Source organism: Otolemur garnettii, unplaced genomic scaffold (assembly GCF_000181295.1).
Source record: "Otolemur garnettii isolate 467f Iridium unplaced genomic scaffold, OtoGar3 scaffold00017, whole genome shotgun sequence".
In the NCBI taxonomy this organism is placed as follows: Eukaryota; Metazoa; Chordata; class Mammalia; order Primates; family Galagidae; genus Otolemur; species Otolemur garnettii.
Genome location: NW_003852412.1, coordinates 1,006,422 through 1,020,624, shown reverse-complemented (window position 1 = coordinate 1,020,624; position 14,203 = coordinate 1,006,422). Strand labels below are relative to the sequence as shown.

At 40.9% G+C, this 14,203-nt stretch overlaps 1 protein-coding gene across 1 annotated transcript in view; it reads right to left on the bottom strand.

The window, feature by feature from the left end:
- SHISAL2B (shisa like 2B) overlaps positions 1-13,678 on the bottom strand; it is a 23,623-nt gene extending 9,945 nt beyond the window's left edge. The window contains exons 1-2 of the mRNA XM_003785864.3: positions 13,488-13,678; positions 7,491-7,648 (exon numbers count right to left, since the gene is read on the bottom strand). Of these exons, the coding sequence (XP_003785912.1) occupies positions 7,491-7,648; positions 13,488-13,678 (349 nt within the window). The remainder of the gene's footprint in view (positions 1-7,490; positions 7,649-13,487) is intronic.
- Positions 13,679-14,203: the final 525 nt, after the last annotated feature.

Here is a 14,203-nt window from a genome sequence, read left to right as displayed (position 1 = left end):
TTTGAATGAAGAATGTATGAGTTCATACTGATATAAATAAATAAGTAATGCTATGGTTTGAATACATGTGTTCCTCAGAAATTTGTAAGTTGGAACCTAACCACCAAGGTGATGGTATTATGAGGAGGGGTTCTTGGGAGGCTGTGAGGCTAGTTCACCACCTGGCTCCACTTCAGAGCATCAGGCATTCTCATAAGGCTCATGCAGCCTAGATCCACAGCATGTGCAGTGTGCAGTAGGATTCGCCCTCCTATGAGAATCTAATGCTGCTGATGTGAGTGGAGGCAGAGCTCAGGCAGTGATGCGAGTGATGGGGAGCAGCTGGAAACATAGAGAAAGCTTCACGTGCTCCCCTGCCACTCACTGCCTGCTGTGCAGCCTGGTTCCTGGTGCTGGTCAGCAGCCCAAGGGCTGGGGACCAAGAACTATGGTAAATAAATAGAGAGAAGGAAGCTCTTCGTTACAGTAGAAAAACAACTAATAGAAGGAATAATGAGGTTACAAAATCACCATTTAATAACTACCATAACAATTGTCAAGGATTGTCAATGTAATAGGATCTTTTCATAATCTCAATGTACTGCCCCACAAACTACTTGGTAATCACAAAAGGAAAAATAGTATATTTACAATGGATTAACCCAGCAATTACACCCTTAACTCCTTAAGTAATCCAAATTAATATCACTAATAATGGAACAAACCAATAACGTGTGCTTCCTGCTATGATGCTCTGAGAACATAATTTCTGTGGTACTCCTGTCAAAAATGTATAATCTCTCTCTGATTATGAGAAATCCTCAAACATAAATTGAAGGACATTGTACAAAATAGCTAACTTACACTCTTCAAAAATGCTACGATCATAAAGAAACAAAAAAAGGCTGAGGAGTACAGGAGACTAAAGAAATATGACAACTAATTACAAGATATACTTCTAGATCAGATCTTAAATAAGAAAAAAATAGTAATAGCTATTAAAGAGATTGGCATAATTTGAATACGAACTCCAGATTACTGTATCAATGTTGTATTGCCTGACTTTAACAGATGTGCTATGATTATATAAGAGACAATCCTTATTCTTAGGAAAAACACATTGAAATATTAGTGGCTCCAAAGGCATGATACCTGCAAATTATTCTCGAATGGTTTAGAAACTATACATTGAACCAATGAGGCAAAATATGAATAATTAATAAATCTTGGGAAAAATACGCAAGGGTTCTCTATGCTTTTCTTGCAACATTCCTGGAAGTGTGAAATTGTATCAGAACAAATTTTTAAATAATGGTATTCCATCAAAGTAATAAAATAGAACTCTTAAAAATGATGACAAAAATATTTATTTATTGGCAAAGGAAGGTATTGATGTTGTGTCATGAAAAAAAAAAGCATGCAAGAGACCCATTTTTTTTCCCCATTTTGTATATACATGTATCTAGAGTACACACACATACAAATCCGTGAAGAATATTCATCATGGTGTTAGTATCTGCTATCTCTGCCTGGTGGGATCATGAGCGACAGATATTGTTTCTCGGTATTTTCTAATTTTCCTGCAGTGAATATGACCTGGAAAATAGTTTTCTTTTTGGAGGATCCAGGGTATCTTCTAGGAAGAAGAAACACAGCAGAACATTCTGAGCCAGTCCAAGTCCTATTTTGCACACAGGCAGAATAAACATTTTACAGGATCTTAAAATTTGCTTCCTTTGTCAGCATTCCATGTATAATTTGTTTTTCTCCTAGACAACTGTGCCTTCCTGCTAATTTACTTAGCCTTTTTCATTTGCAGCATCTGTCTTTACAAAAGAGACTACCAATTACAGACTTGTAGTTTTTATCATTCCTATACAACTGTATTATTTTATTTGTGCCAACCAGACTAAAATCTGCTCTCCTAATTTTGATCTAAAACTGCTTCTAAGAACCCCACTCTTTGTCCTTGCCCCTTCCCCTCCTACAACTCCAGGGTATCCATGGATATTCAAAGCCACAGGGTGAATATGCTGTATCTTCTGGGACCCTCAATTATACTCGCCTATGGGAAGGAGATGTTATTACACATATCAGAGTAAGGCAAGCTATTTGATTAGGCAGTCAAACTGAAAATTCCCATGAATTATAAAATAAAATGGGAAATCAAATAATTTAAAGTTCATAAGGCTTAAGCAGGCCTTTTCATGCTAGTCCGTAAAATTCTGGGGACACAAGTTCTTTTCTTTCTTTTATTCTTTATTTGTGTGTGTGTGTGAGGGAGAGAGAGATTCTCACTCAGTGTCCTGGCTAGAGTGCTATGGCATCATAGCTCACAGCAACCTCAAACTCTTGAGCTCAAGCGATCCCCTGCCTCCATCTCCCGAGTAGCTGGGTCTACAGGCACCTGGCCCAGCTAGTTTTTCTATTTTTAGTAGAGATGGGATCCTGCTTTTGCTCAGGTTGAACTCAAAGTCCTGAGTTCAGGCTATCCACCGTCCTTGGCCTTCCAGAGTAAACTTCAAACTCTTGAGCTCAAGCAATCCCCTTGCCTCCATCTCCCGAGTAGCTGGGACTACAGGCCCCTGGCCCAGCTAGTTTTTCTATTTTTAGTAGAGATGGGGTCTTGCTTTTGCTCAGGCTGAGCTCAAATTCCTGAGCTCAGGCTATCTACCATCCTTGGCCTTCCAGAGTGCTAGGATTACAGGCATGAGCTACCGTGCCGAGCTACAAGTTCCTTTCTTTAATAGTTGGCCCTCTGTATCCAGGGGTTCCTTGTCTGTGGATCCAACCAACCACAGAGCAAAAATATTCAAGGAAAAATTTTCTGTACATGTTCCTTACAGACCCACATACAGACCTTTTTTCTTATCGTTATTCCCTAAACTATACAGAGTAACAACTCTTTACACACATTTACTTTATGTTAGGTATGACAGTAGTCGCGAGATGATTTAAAGCATGCAGGAAGACTGCATGGATTATATTCAAATACCCTACCATCTTACATCAGGTACTTAAACATCCACCGGCTTTGTGTGTTTCCACATCCAATCCCCCATGGATACCAAGGGACAATTGTACACACTTAAAGTTTTTCTAGTGGAAAAGTTTGAGAAACAGGGACTTAATATATTCACCCCTTTAATTGCTTCTCTATTTACCCGCAATTCTGTGAAATGAGTCCTCACTCTTAGAAGTATATACTCAGACTGATATCTTCCAGATAGCCATCTTTGGCTTGGAAACTACATTCTATACAGAACAATGTACAAGCAATGGTATTCTTTTAAACACTGACATTTGAAATGTGCATAACCCAAAACACAAAAGTTTTAAAAGAAATAAATGTTTATGGGACACAATTTGATGGCCAAATCAATTGCTTAATAATAGGTCTTCTAATAATAGTGAGCTCCAGAGGTCATGCAATTAAAGTTTACAATCATGACCAGAGAACTGCTTTGTTGAAGATCAATTGAAAATGTCAAAGCCTTACATTGTATACATTAGGAAAAAAAAAGAAATCCAATAGAATAAAGATACATGATGGAAAATCTTGGTAAAATAGACTAAGATTGGACTATTTTAGACTTAGACTATTTATTTATAGGGGACAGAAAGGTCCAGTGCCCTAAGTGAGGTCAGTGTGTGTACAAAAACATGTTTCCATTTAGGCCACTCTTATTGCCTGTAATAAAAACAGGTTCAATTGTAAAAATTAATCTAAAATAACAGTAGTTGGACTCTTAAGAACAGATGGTTTGAAAGAAAAAGCCCATAACTGGTGAAACCAATTTTCCTCTAATGTAATGGTTACTAGCCTGATTTATTATGTAAACATTTTATTATGTTCCTAACCTTGAAGATATTCCTTAAAGGCAATAAAGCCCCAAACTCGTTTTCTCAATAGCTAGAACACTGGCATCCCTTGCTAGGAGAAAGAATCATTGGAATGGAACGTGCATTTTTAACAAAGGGGACAAAAGTGTTTAAATATCCCTTCAAAGAGTCACTCTCACACACAAGCCATTTTTTCCTCCCCGTCTAATGACATTTGGATTACCTTTTTTGTTTTGTGCTTACCACTATGTCTGATTTGGTTAAAATCAACCCCTCATTTGAAAGCAGCAGGAAAGCATTGATCACATAAAATTCTCCCTTAACAATAGCAAGCACTCAGGAAAGATGAATTGAATTTATTTGCCAATGTTATAAATGTATTTTTAAGAGGGGGCGAGTCGGGATATTTCACAGCAAGAAAGCAGCCTCTTTTAACTACACAAGAAGTGGACCTCCTCAGCTAAACTGTAACAAATAAGACTGTAGGACTTGAATCAACAAGCCAAATAATTCTGTTGCTGGGTTTTCTGGGCCATTATGAAATAAAATTTTGGAGCAGTCCCTGAACTAAATCAGGAAAAATAACCAGTTTTCATTTAGCACAGGGTGTTGTAGAGAGGAAGAACTCAACAGATGTCTGACAACTGTAATGATGACAATACTCTGTCAGTGTTTTTCAAAATGCCCTCCTTTGATCACACATAATAGAGATGTGGAGCTACTCCATTCAATTCGTTTGTGGAATAATTTATTCAAGGCACTGGGAATACAAAAATTTTTACTGGAACTTAGTTTCTAGTTGGAGTGGAGAAAGGTTAAACATTAGGTAAGTAAAATGTGTAGCATGTTTAATGGTAAACGCTTAAGAGAAAAACAAAGCAGGAAGTGGGAATGAAGTGTTGGAAGGGAGTTAGAGATACGGATAGGGTGACCAAGGAAGGATTCCTGCGAAGGCAACTTTTGAGGGAAGATTTAGAGACAGTGAGGGTGTGGGTCATGGAGATATCTGAGGGAGGAATTTCCTAGCCCTGACTCAGGGATTTTGAGGAACTGCAAAAGGGCTACTGGGAATGGGGCTTGAAGAAGTGAGAGAACAGTGGACAGAGAGGGCAGAACACAAAAGTCCCCTTAGGTCACAGAGAAGACTGCTTTATCCATTGAGAGAGATGGGAATTGATGAGAGTTTGGAGCAGAGGAGTGACATGACCTGGTGTGTTTTTGTTCTTGTTTTTGAGACAGAGTCTTGTGGCCCTTGGTAGATTGCTGTGGTGGCACAGCTCACAGCAAACTTAAACTCTTGAGTGTAAGCTATTCTCTTGCCTCAGCCTCCCAAGGAGCTGGGACTACAGGTGCCTGCCACTAAGCCAGGCTATTTTTTGTTGCATAGCTGGCCTAGGCTGGGTTCAAACCTGCCAGCCTTGGTGTATGTGGCCAGTGCCCTACCCACTGCAGTATGGGTGCCGCCCGGATATGGGCTTTAAGGGGCTCACTTTGGCTGCTTTTTAGAGAGTAGGTAGCAGGGGAACAGGGTACAATGCGGGAAGGGGAACTGCTTATTTAAAAGTGTAGAGCCTGTATAAGTACCATGTGCTAACCAATTGCGCCCCTGGATGGAGACTTTACCTTTTCTATGTTTATATGGATGGAGCTGGAACATATCTTATTTAGTAAAGTATCTGAGGAATGGAGAAAAAAGTATCCAATGTACTCAGTACTATTATGAAACTAATTTATGATCACTCGCACTTTCATATGAAGAATAGATCACAACTATGGTCCAGAATGAAGGAGGGGAGGATGGGAGGGGAGGGGGAAGGTTAAGTGGAGAGAGGGTGAATGGTGGGGTCACACCTATGGTGTATATTGCAAGGGTACATGCTGGATCTATTAGTATATAGATGTCTTAACACAATAATTAAGTAAATGAAGTAATAGATATTAACCAGTATGATGTAATCATTCCAAATTGTGTAAGAAATCAGCACATTATACCCCATAAATGCATTAATGTATACATGATCTACCTCTTTATGATTTAATAAAAAAAAAGTGTAGAGCCTGAAATTTATGTTTTTAACAAGCTCCCTAGGTGATTCTTAGGCACAGTGAAACTTAAGAACTGCAACTTTAAATAATCTAAGTGACCAAGACAAAAATTGATTTAACAACCTGATTATTTGATAATCACTAATCTCCAGTGGAGAAAACAAGTCTAAGTAATTTGGACTAAATTCAGCTAACAACCTGTCAATTTCCAAACTGTGCTTTAGGAAGAGACCTCCAAAAGGGTGTTGTCCCCTGGTTCTGTAACATAGGACTCCCTTGGAGGAGGTCTCCTTTCCAGAGGAGGAAACTAGAACTGATGGACTCATGCAGTGTACTTGATAAGGGCACACAGTAGGTATTCTGTAATCATAACAAGCTTCAGGATTCCGGTAAAGTATGGTGTATTTTTTAAAAGAACTTTTTTAAGGTAAAGATTTTCACTTTCTTTTTAAATGGAAGCAAGTGAGCACTTGTGTGTCATTCCAAATATACATGTAGATTCTAAATTTATATTCTAAATTTATTTATCTCCATATCAATTCTCATATATTCTACATGTAGTTTATAATATATTCTAAATTTGTATATGGATCTCAAAATCAAATGTATAATTAGTGCTTTTTAATACACTAATATAAATTTATATTCACAACAATCTTAATATCCTTTGAGTTTCATATTGATAACAACTAGTATAAAAGAGTCTAGTTTTACAAACCACATATAAAAATTTATTTCTACTTTATAATCACAGTACACACACCCCTTATTTTTACCTTCTTGGAAATCTATTCAATAACAGAGAACAAAGTCTGGCTTCTATTTATTGTTTGTATTTCTTTTCTCTGCCTCTGAATTATTTCCTATGCCTTTTCTGAATTCTTTTTCTGTTTTTTTTTTTTTTTTGAGACAGAGTCTCACTATGTCACCCTCAGTAGAGTGCTGTGGCATCATAGCTTACAGCAACCTCCAACTCTTGGGCTTAAGCAATTCTCTTGCCTCAGCTTCCCAAGTAGTTGGGACTACAGGAGCCCACCACAATGCCCAGCTATTTTTTGGTTGCAGTTGTCATTGTTGTTTAGCAGTCTCAGGCTGGGTTCGAACTCACCAGCCTCAGTGCATATGGCTGGCACCAAAACCACTGCGCTACAGACGCCGAGCCAGCCTCTTCTGAATTCTGCACATCGTGGGCACACAGGTACATTCTTAGCTGACTCCTGACTAGCCAGTCTACAGTAATGCAATACCGAGACTCAGTTATCAGGTACTTTGTTCCTCTATTTATTTGACTTCTTTAGCTCCATCCACAAACAAAATTTAAAAATTTCTAGAGGATAAACCTTGATAACTGGAAGGCATACACTTATATTAAACAGGATTTACTGGGCCAAGGATTTACTTTTCACGGGAACATTTACATCCTGCTTCTATTTTCCCTTGAGCACAATCTCCCTGAGGCATTTCATCATTAAGACCTGATTAAATGTGAATTTTTACAAAGACACAATACACTGCATTTCTTTAACCCATTCATCATTAACAGTACGATCTGTTACCTGGGTACAGGTTATTCTTTTGGAAAGAGTACAGGAAATAGGTTACAAATAATGGATACTGATTACCTTCTTGAATGGAAGAAGCCTCGATGTGTTGAAGTTTAAGGCCAGTGTCTAATCTTTGAGGCTTTGCATATAGAAATAAATAGCAAAGGACGCAGACGCTGATGACAAAGGCAAGTAAAACAAGGGCCGCAATTCCTAATCCGATCAGGGCGCCGATGCTGAGGAAAACAGAAAAAACATTCTGTCACACAATCTGGATGGTACTGGTTACACTAAGGAGATGGTTGTCACACAATCTAGTTTGTACTGGTTACACTAAAGAGATGGTTTAGATATTGTTAATTCTTGTTCTCCAGCATTTATAACCAAGTGATATTTTAGCATAAATAGTAAATGATTGAAATCTGCATCTCACCTTTTTCTACCATCACATTTGTATTATATTTTATCTATACGTTTTCAAGGTCCTTTTAAATTTATAGATTAATAGTAATAGGGAAGACCATGTGAATTCATATTATAGGTAAAAGGCCACAAGATTCTCTAGAGTTAGTTCAAAAATATCTCAATCAAACAAACTTGTATTATTAATATAGCTTAGAAGGAAACATCAGTTTCACCAGTAAAAGATGAATAGAATAATACTTGGTCCTGGAAAAGAAGTAAAGCAAATGTTTACCAAAAATATCAATCTTTTCTTCATATACACATATAAGATGCCGTTTATTGATCTATAAATCCAGAACTAGTACAAAAGAGGAGAAGAAGGTTTGCATTAAAAGAAATATGAATTTTAATTATATGAAGTTGACATTCAGTCTGAATTTTTCCTCTCAAAAGGGTGTAACACCAATAGCTTCTCTAGCATTGAGGAAGATACCTTGTACTTTTCTTTGAAACTAAAATGTATATTTGTGCTGCATTAAATTTATAAGAACTCTTCTACTCCAGTTACCCAAAAGGCTAGTCCTTGGAGAATAGAGTTTTCATAAACTTGTGAATTTAAGCCTATTAAATAAGAAACGAAACTTGGGAAAAAAGCATCACCTTGAAACCCTAACACACAGACATGTGTGCTTCTTGAACCATATGTCTGGTTCTAATTAAAATTTCTAGATTAGAAGCTACCCAAATAGCTTTCACAATAGTGTTGTGTACACTTATCTGTTGGCTTTCACAATAGTGTTGTGTACACTTATCAAAAGTGTCTCATACCTACAATCCTAGCACTTTGGGAGGCTGAGGCAGGAGGACTGCTTGAGGCCAAGAGTTCAAGATGAATCTGGGCAACATATTGAGATCTTGTCTCTACAAAAAAAAATTTAAAAATTATAAAAATAAATTAGCCAGGTGTGGTGGTACATGCCTGTAGTCCTAGCTACTTAGGAGGCTAAAGCAAGTGGATCACTTGAGTCCAGTATTTTGAGATTACAGTGAGCTATGATCACTCCACTACACTTTAGCCAGTGCAACAGAGTGAGACCCTGCCTCAAAAAAAAAAAAAAAAAAAAAAATTAGGGCAGGCATGGTAGTTCACACCTGTAGTCCTAGCATTCTGAGAGGCCAAGGCAAGTGGATTGCCTGAGCTCACAGGTTCAAGAACAGCCTGAGCCAGAGCAAGACCTCATCTCTAAAAACAGCCAGGCGTTGTGGTGGGTGCTATAGTCCCAGCTTCATGGGAGGCTGAGGTAAGGGAGTCACTTGAGCCCAAGAGTTTGAGGTTGCTGTGAGCTGTGACACCATGGCATTCTACCAAGGGCAACAAAGTGAAACTCTGTCCCCTCCACAAAAAAAAAATGTTTATACTTAGCTTGTAGAAAATGTTTCATAAGGTGGCACTTGTGGCTCAGTGAGTAGGGCACTGGCCCCATATACCGAGGGTGGTGGCTTCAAACCCAGCCTGGCCGAACTGTAACAAAAAAATAGCCAGGCATTGTGGTGGGCGCCTGTAGTTCCAGCTACTCAGGAGGCTGAGGCAAGAGAATTGCCTAAGCCCAGGAGTTAGAGGTTGCAGTGAGCTGTGATGCTACAGCACTCTACTGAGGGTGACAAAGAAGTGGGTGTTTTTTTACACACACAAAAAAGAGAATGTTCGATAAATGAAAGCAAACAGTACTGACTGCTGCTTGATCTACCTGTGTTTGGGACCTATATCATTGAAAGGTAATGATCTTTTTCTTCCTTATCTTCCCAGTTTGCCTTTAGGCTTCTGTTCTTTCCCAAGGATTAGGAGCCTGTCCAATCTGACCTGCAGTAGAAGGGAGGGAAGGGAGAATTGGACCAAGGAATCTAGGAGCATCATTGCTTTGGGAGGAAGGAGAACAGAATCAAAAGTGAAGGGATATTCCATTTATCCCTGATTTCAGGAGAGAAAACACTCTGGCACAAAGGAGACTACCTCCTGAGCCACACACAGCGGCAGACTTCAGAGATCCTTGTGCTTATTTGATTGTCAGCCCAGTTGCATTATCATTGCAGACAAGTGAAGACTCTATGGCTAGAGTCAGTGTAGACTTATATATTTTAAGTTGCGAGTTGCCCTTATTTGGTTCACTCTCATCTAAGGGGGAGAGACCCAATGTTGGGTGAATCCTCTTTTATGCCTGTATGCACCAAAGCTGACTTTTGTACACGATGTCAGGGAGGTTCAGAATCACTTCACTATACACAGATAATGGGAATATAATCCACTTAATTAATATTATCTCATTTTAGGACTCTTCAGATGCCTAGCCTCCTGTGAGACAGAAAGGACACTAGACATCTGGAAAGAGTCCTAAAGTGGGAATCCAGTTATTAAAATATCTTCAATGTAAAAAAGTAATTTAGTCAATTTAAAGGTAAAACTGTAGATCTAATTAATTCGCCATACATATTGTGGGCTTTTAATGTAAAAATCAAAAAATCAGACCACACAATTTGAAAGAAAAACAAATCAAAAAAGCCATTCCTGTTTTCTCTTATGAAAGGATGTTCTTCATAATCCTGGCAATCTGTTTCAGTGTCACAGTTTATGGAAATATTGTTTTATGCATGCAAACCTCTAGTTATAAACTCTGAGTGAAGATGGAGTTCTAGGAGACTTCTGAAATATTCATTTCAGCAAATTCTTATTGAATAGCTGCTCATGCATAGCCTTATCCAGTAGGCATTCTGTTCCTAGATCCTGGAGAAAGTTGCCAAAAAAAAAAAAAAATCCTAAGAACCTAAGGATTTATAGGAGGAGAAAAGATGGGACTGGGCCAGAGTAAGGGAAGAATGATCCTTTCCTCACAGCACCATATGGCAGTTGCTTTTCAAGCCCCAAGAGAGAGTCTGAAGCTGCTATCACATTAATGCAGTGATTCTCTGACTTATTAACTTCACTAACCTTCTGGGAGCTATAGTTATAACTTTCTCCAGCAGCTGCAGAATCTCAGTACAAGGGCTAGTGATTCCTGGAATATTTTTCACAGTTGGACTATTTCACCTTGTCGCCCTCAGTAGAGTGATGTGGCGTTACAGCTCACAGCCACCTCCAACTCTTGGCCTTAAGCGATTGTCTTGCCTCAGACTCCTGAGTACCTGGGACTACAGGCACCTGCCACAATGTGCGGCTATTTTTTTGTTGTTGTTGCAGTTTGGCGGGGCTGGGATCGAACCTGCCACCCTCGGTATATGGGGACGGCACCCTATTCACTGAGCCACAGGTGCCACCCCACACAGTTGGACTATTTTAAATTAGGAGTGCAGACAAAGAATAGGAGAGAAATGAAGCTCTAATAAATTTACCACCCCATTGCATCTTAGCTCTCTGTAACTCACAGGAACCCCAGGTTTAACACTGCCACTGACACCATCCCAGAAACTCAGTTGCACTGTCCATTTTATCACTGCTAAATAAAGATCCTAGGAGGCTGTTCACTCCTTTGTGCCCTCACAAATCTTAGGAAGGTTTTATAGCCTAAAACCTATAGTGACTTTGGAACTATTCAGGGATCCAAGACACATTTTCCAATTAAATCTGTCTTAGACATGGGTGGTCCCTATTGGAGGTGTTTCCATCATTACAGGGTGTCCCAGAAGTCCCCCCTAAAGTCACCATACACAGGGAAAATTGGAAATTGTAGCTAAATGTATCTTTATTTACAAAATATTCATCACCACATTTTACAAAGAGGTAGACAACACGTAGAGAATATTTTGTAAAATTTTGTGACTTCAGGGATAAAACCCTGTATTAATAATGCCTCCAAAGACTCAGAGATGGATTACTATGTTATTTTCCAAAAGACCAGATAAGCAAGTGCAACACAGATTTCTTCCCCAGCACCCTGCTAAGGGTAAGCTATCCTATTCCAGCACAACACAAGTTTGTGAATTTATCTTCATGGAAAGTAGGCATTCCTTTTAAGAGTTTTGTTTTGTTTTGTTCTTATGTTTATAATATAGACAAAATTATTTGACGCTTCAAGAAATAATATTTAGTCATTTTGTGTAGGCTTAGCATGTTTGCCAAATTCTGGGTCATGCTAGGAAATTAGGATAAATAATACTCCACCTCTTACTAACAGAATCAATTTCTCTTTCTCTCTCTGTCACACACACAAATGCAGACACTAGCTAATTAGTGCACAAGAAGCAATTTAAAGTGCGGGTGGGAATTTTTCTTTAATCTTGGCTCCAGGCACTCATCCTCCAGGCAAAGAAAAGAACCTAAACTCTATAAAATAATTCAAAGAGGCTTAGTGTGAGCCGAACGTGTATGACTATGGTCCGGACAGCCATGCCCAAGAAACCTGGAGTAAATCAATGGTCATGCTATGGTTGACTTTGTACAGTGTGGCTTTGTACAGAGACAGGAATGGCAGGTAAAATTATAAATCAATACATGAAAGGTATACAGTAGTTTGGCCTGAAAAGGCAGGACATCTCCAAGCCAGGGCTTATAGGTTATAGGTGGGCTTAAATATTCTTTGATTGGTACTTGGTTAAAGAAAGGAAGCTTTGTCTAAAGGCTTGGACAGTTTTAAGATAAAGATGTCTGTTAATCAGAGACAAGCCACCTGACCAAAACTCAAGTGATCTGCAGGTATGGTTAAGCTTTGCCTTAGGACTGTTAAATATTTAGTATCTTATTGTTACAACGCTTAACTAGGATAACTAGGGCATAACTGATCTCTCTGGCTGCAATTCATGTAAGACATTTGTATGGCAAGATGGAAGAGGGGGTTGGAGAGATCTGTCTCCAAGAGGAGAGCCATTCAGTTGGCCAGGGACTTAAGATTTTATCTTAGTTCACAGAATCAAGTTTATGGTTTGCAGACTGTTGGAAAGGAAAGGGGGAAAGGTACTTGGTAATGAAAACGTCTATGGACATATTAGTTGGAACAAGGAAAATTCTCATCATAGGAAAAAGAAACTAGACTTAGAAAGTCTCTTCACTTTCCAGCAATAGCCAGATAGCTCAGGTGTTGAGAAAGGAGATGTCCTAGGATGGTTCTACAGGGTGTGGAATCATAGCAACTAAAAGAGTGTGTATGCCTCTTCAATTCGGTCCGGGATCAGGGTGAGACCGTGTTCAGGGTAAACTGATATAGAGCCCAGTCATTGGCACACACCCTCACTAACACACACCACACACTCCTTAACTTTCTGATATTTTAAAGAATACAGCCAATTCTTTCACACACACACCGCAAGAGACTGAAAACTCTGCTCCTTAATTAATGGTTTATAACGAGTCCCAAAGGAGCCTGGATCTATTGAAATACACCAAATGACCACGCAACCAAAAGGACGAATTAAAACCTTGCCGGGTATTTGCCTGCCCCAGATGGTCCCCGGAGACAGAGGCGAGCCCAGCCACGCGGCCCGAGCGCGCCCTGGGCGCAAAGCCCGTTCCCCTCCCGCTCCCAGCCAAGCGAGATCTCTCTCCCCGGCCTCCAGAGGCTCTGCAGGGACAGGACTAGGGCGGATGGCGGGGACGCAGGCCACCTCCGTGCCCCTGGCGTGGGACCCCTCGTGCACTCCCCAGCCCCGGCCCGGCCAGCGGCCGCACGCGCGGGCTCTGCCCACCTGAGGCTCCACATGTAGCTGTGCTTGTAGGGGAAGTAGCTGCCCGGCTCGCTGCAGCAGTACTTGAGGTCGGCGAAGCCGCAGCAGTAGAGGAGCCCGGCCCCCTCGCCGCGCCGGGGGCACTGGAAGGGCTCCACGAAGCTGTGGTTGAGGCTGTAGTAGCCGGAGCACAGCCTGCTGGCCTCGCTCATCGCGGGCGGCGGCCGGCTGGGGCACGGGGCCCCCAATCTGCTCTCGGGCCGCCCGGCACCCGCGGACCCCCTGCCTGAGCTCGGCTCTTCGGATCTGGGGTCTGGCTGCCGCCGGGCGCTCAGCCTTCGCGCGCCGGCTCTGCTTTCTCTCCCCGCCCTGGCCACATGGTGTCTGGGCGCTCTACTCTCGCCTCCCGCCCTGGCCACTGAGTGGTCCTTTCATCTGCCACTCTCGGGCCTCTCCCTCTTCTCCCACTCCGTTCCGCGCTTTCTTCCCGCGCTGCGGAGTCCCCTCCACTTTCCCTCACTTCATCAACAGCCTGGAGACCTAGCCGTCCCCACCCAAGCCAGAAAGATCCTTCACTCAAAGCAAAAGAGGAGATGTAGGACCCGTTTGCGATCTGGGTAGATGCCCCAAAGTTGCCTTCTGTTTGCCCAGGAACACAGGAGGTGGGTTCTAGGCAAAAAGAGCAGGGTTGGTGGAGCCCTTACCAGTCCCCCTCCACTGCCCCAAGGAGTGGGTCG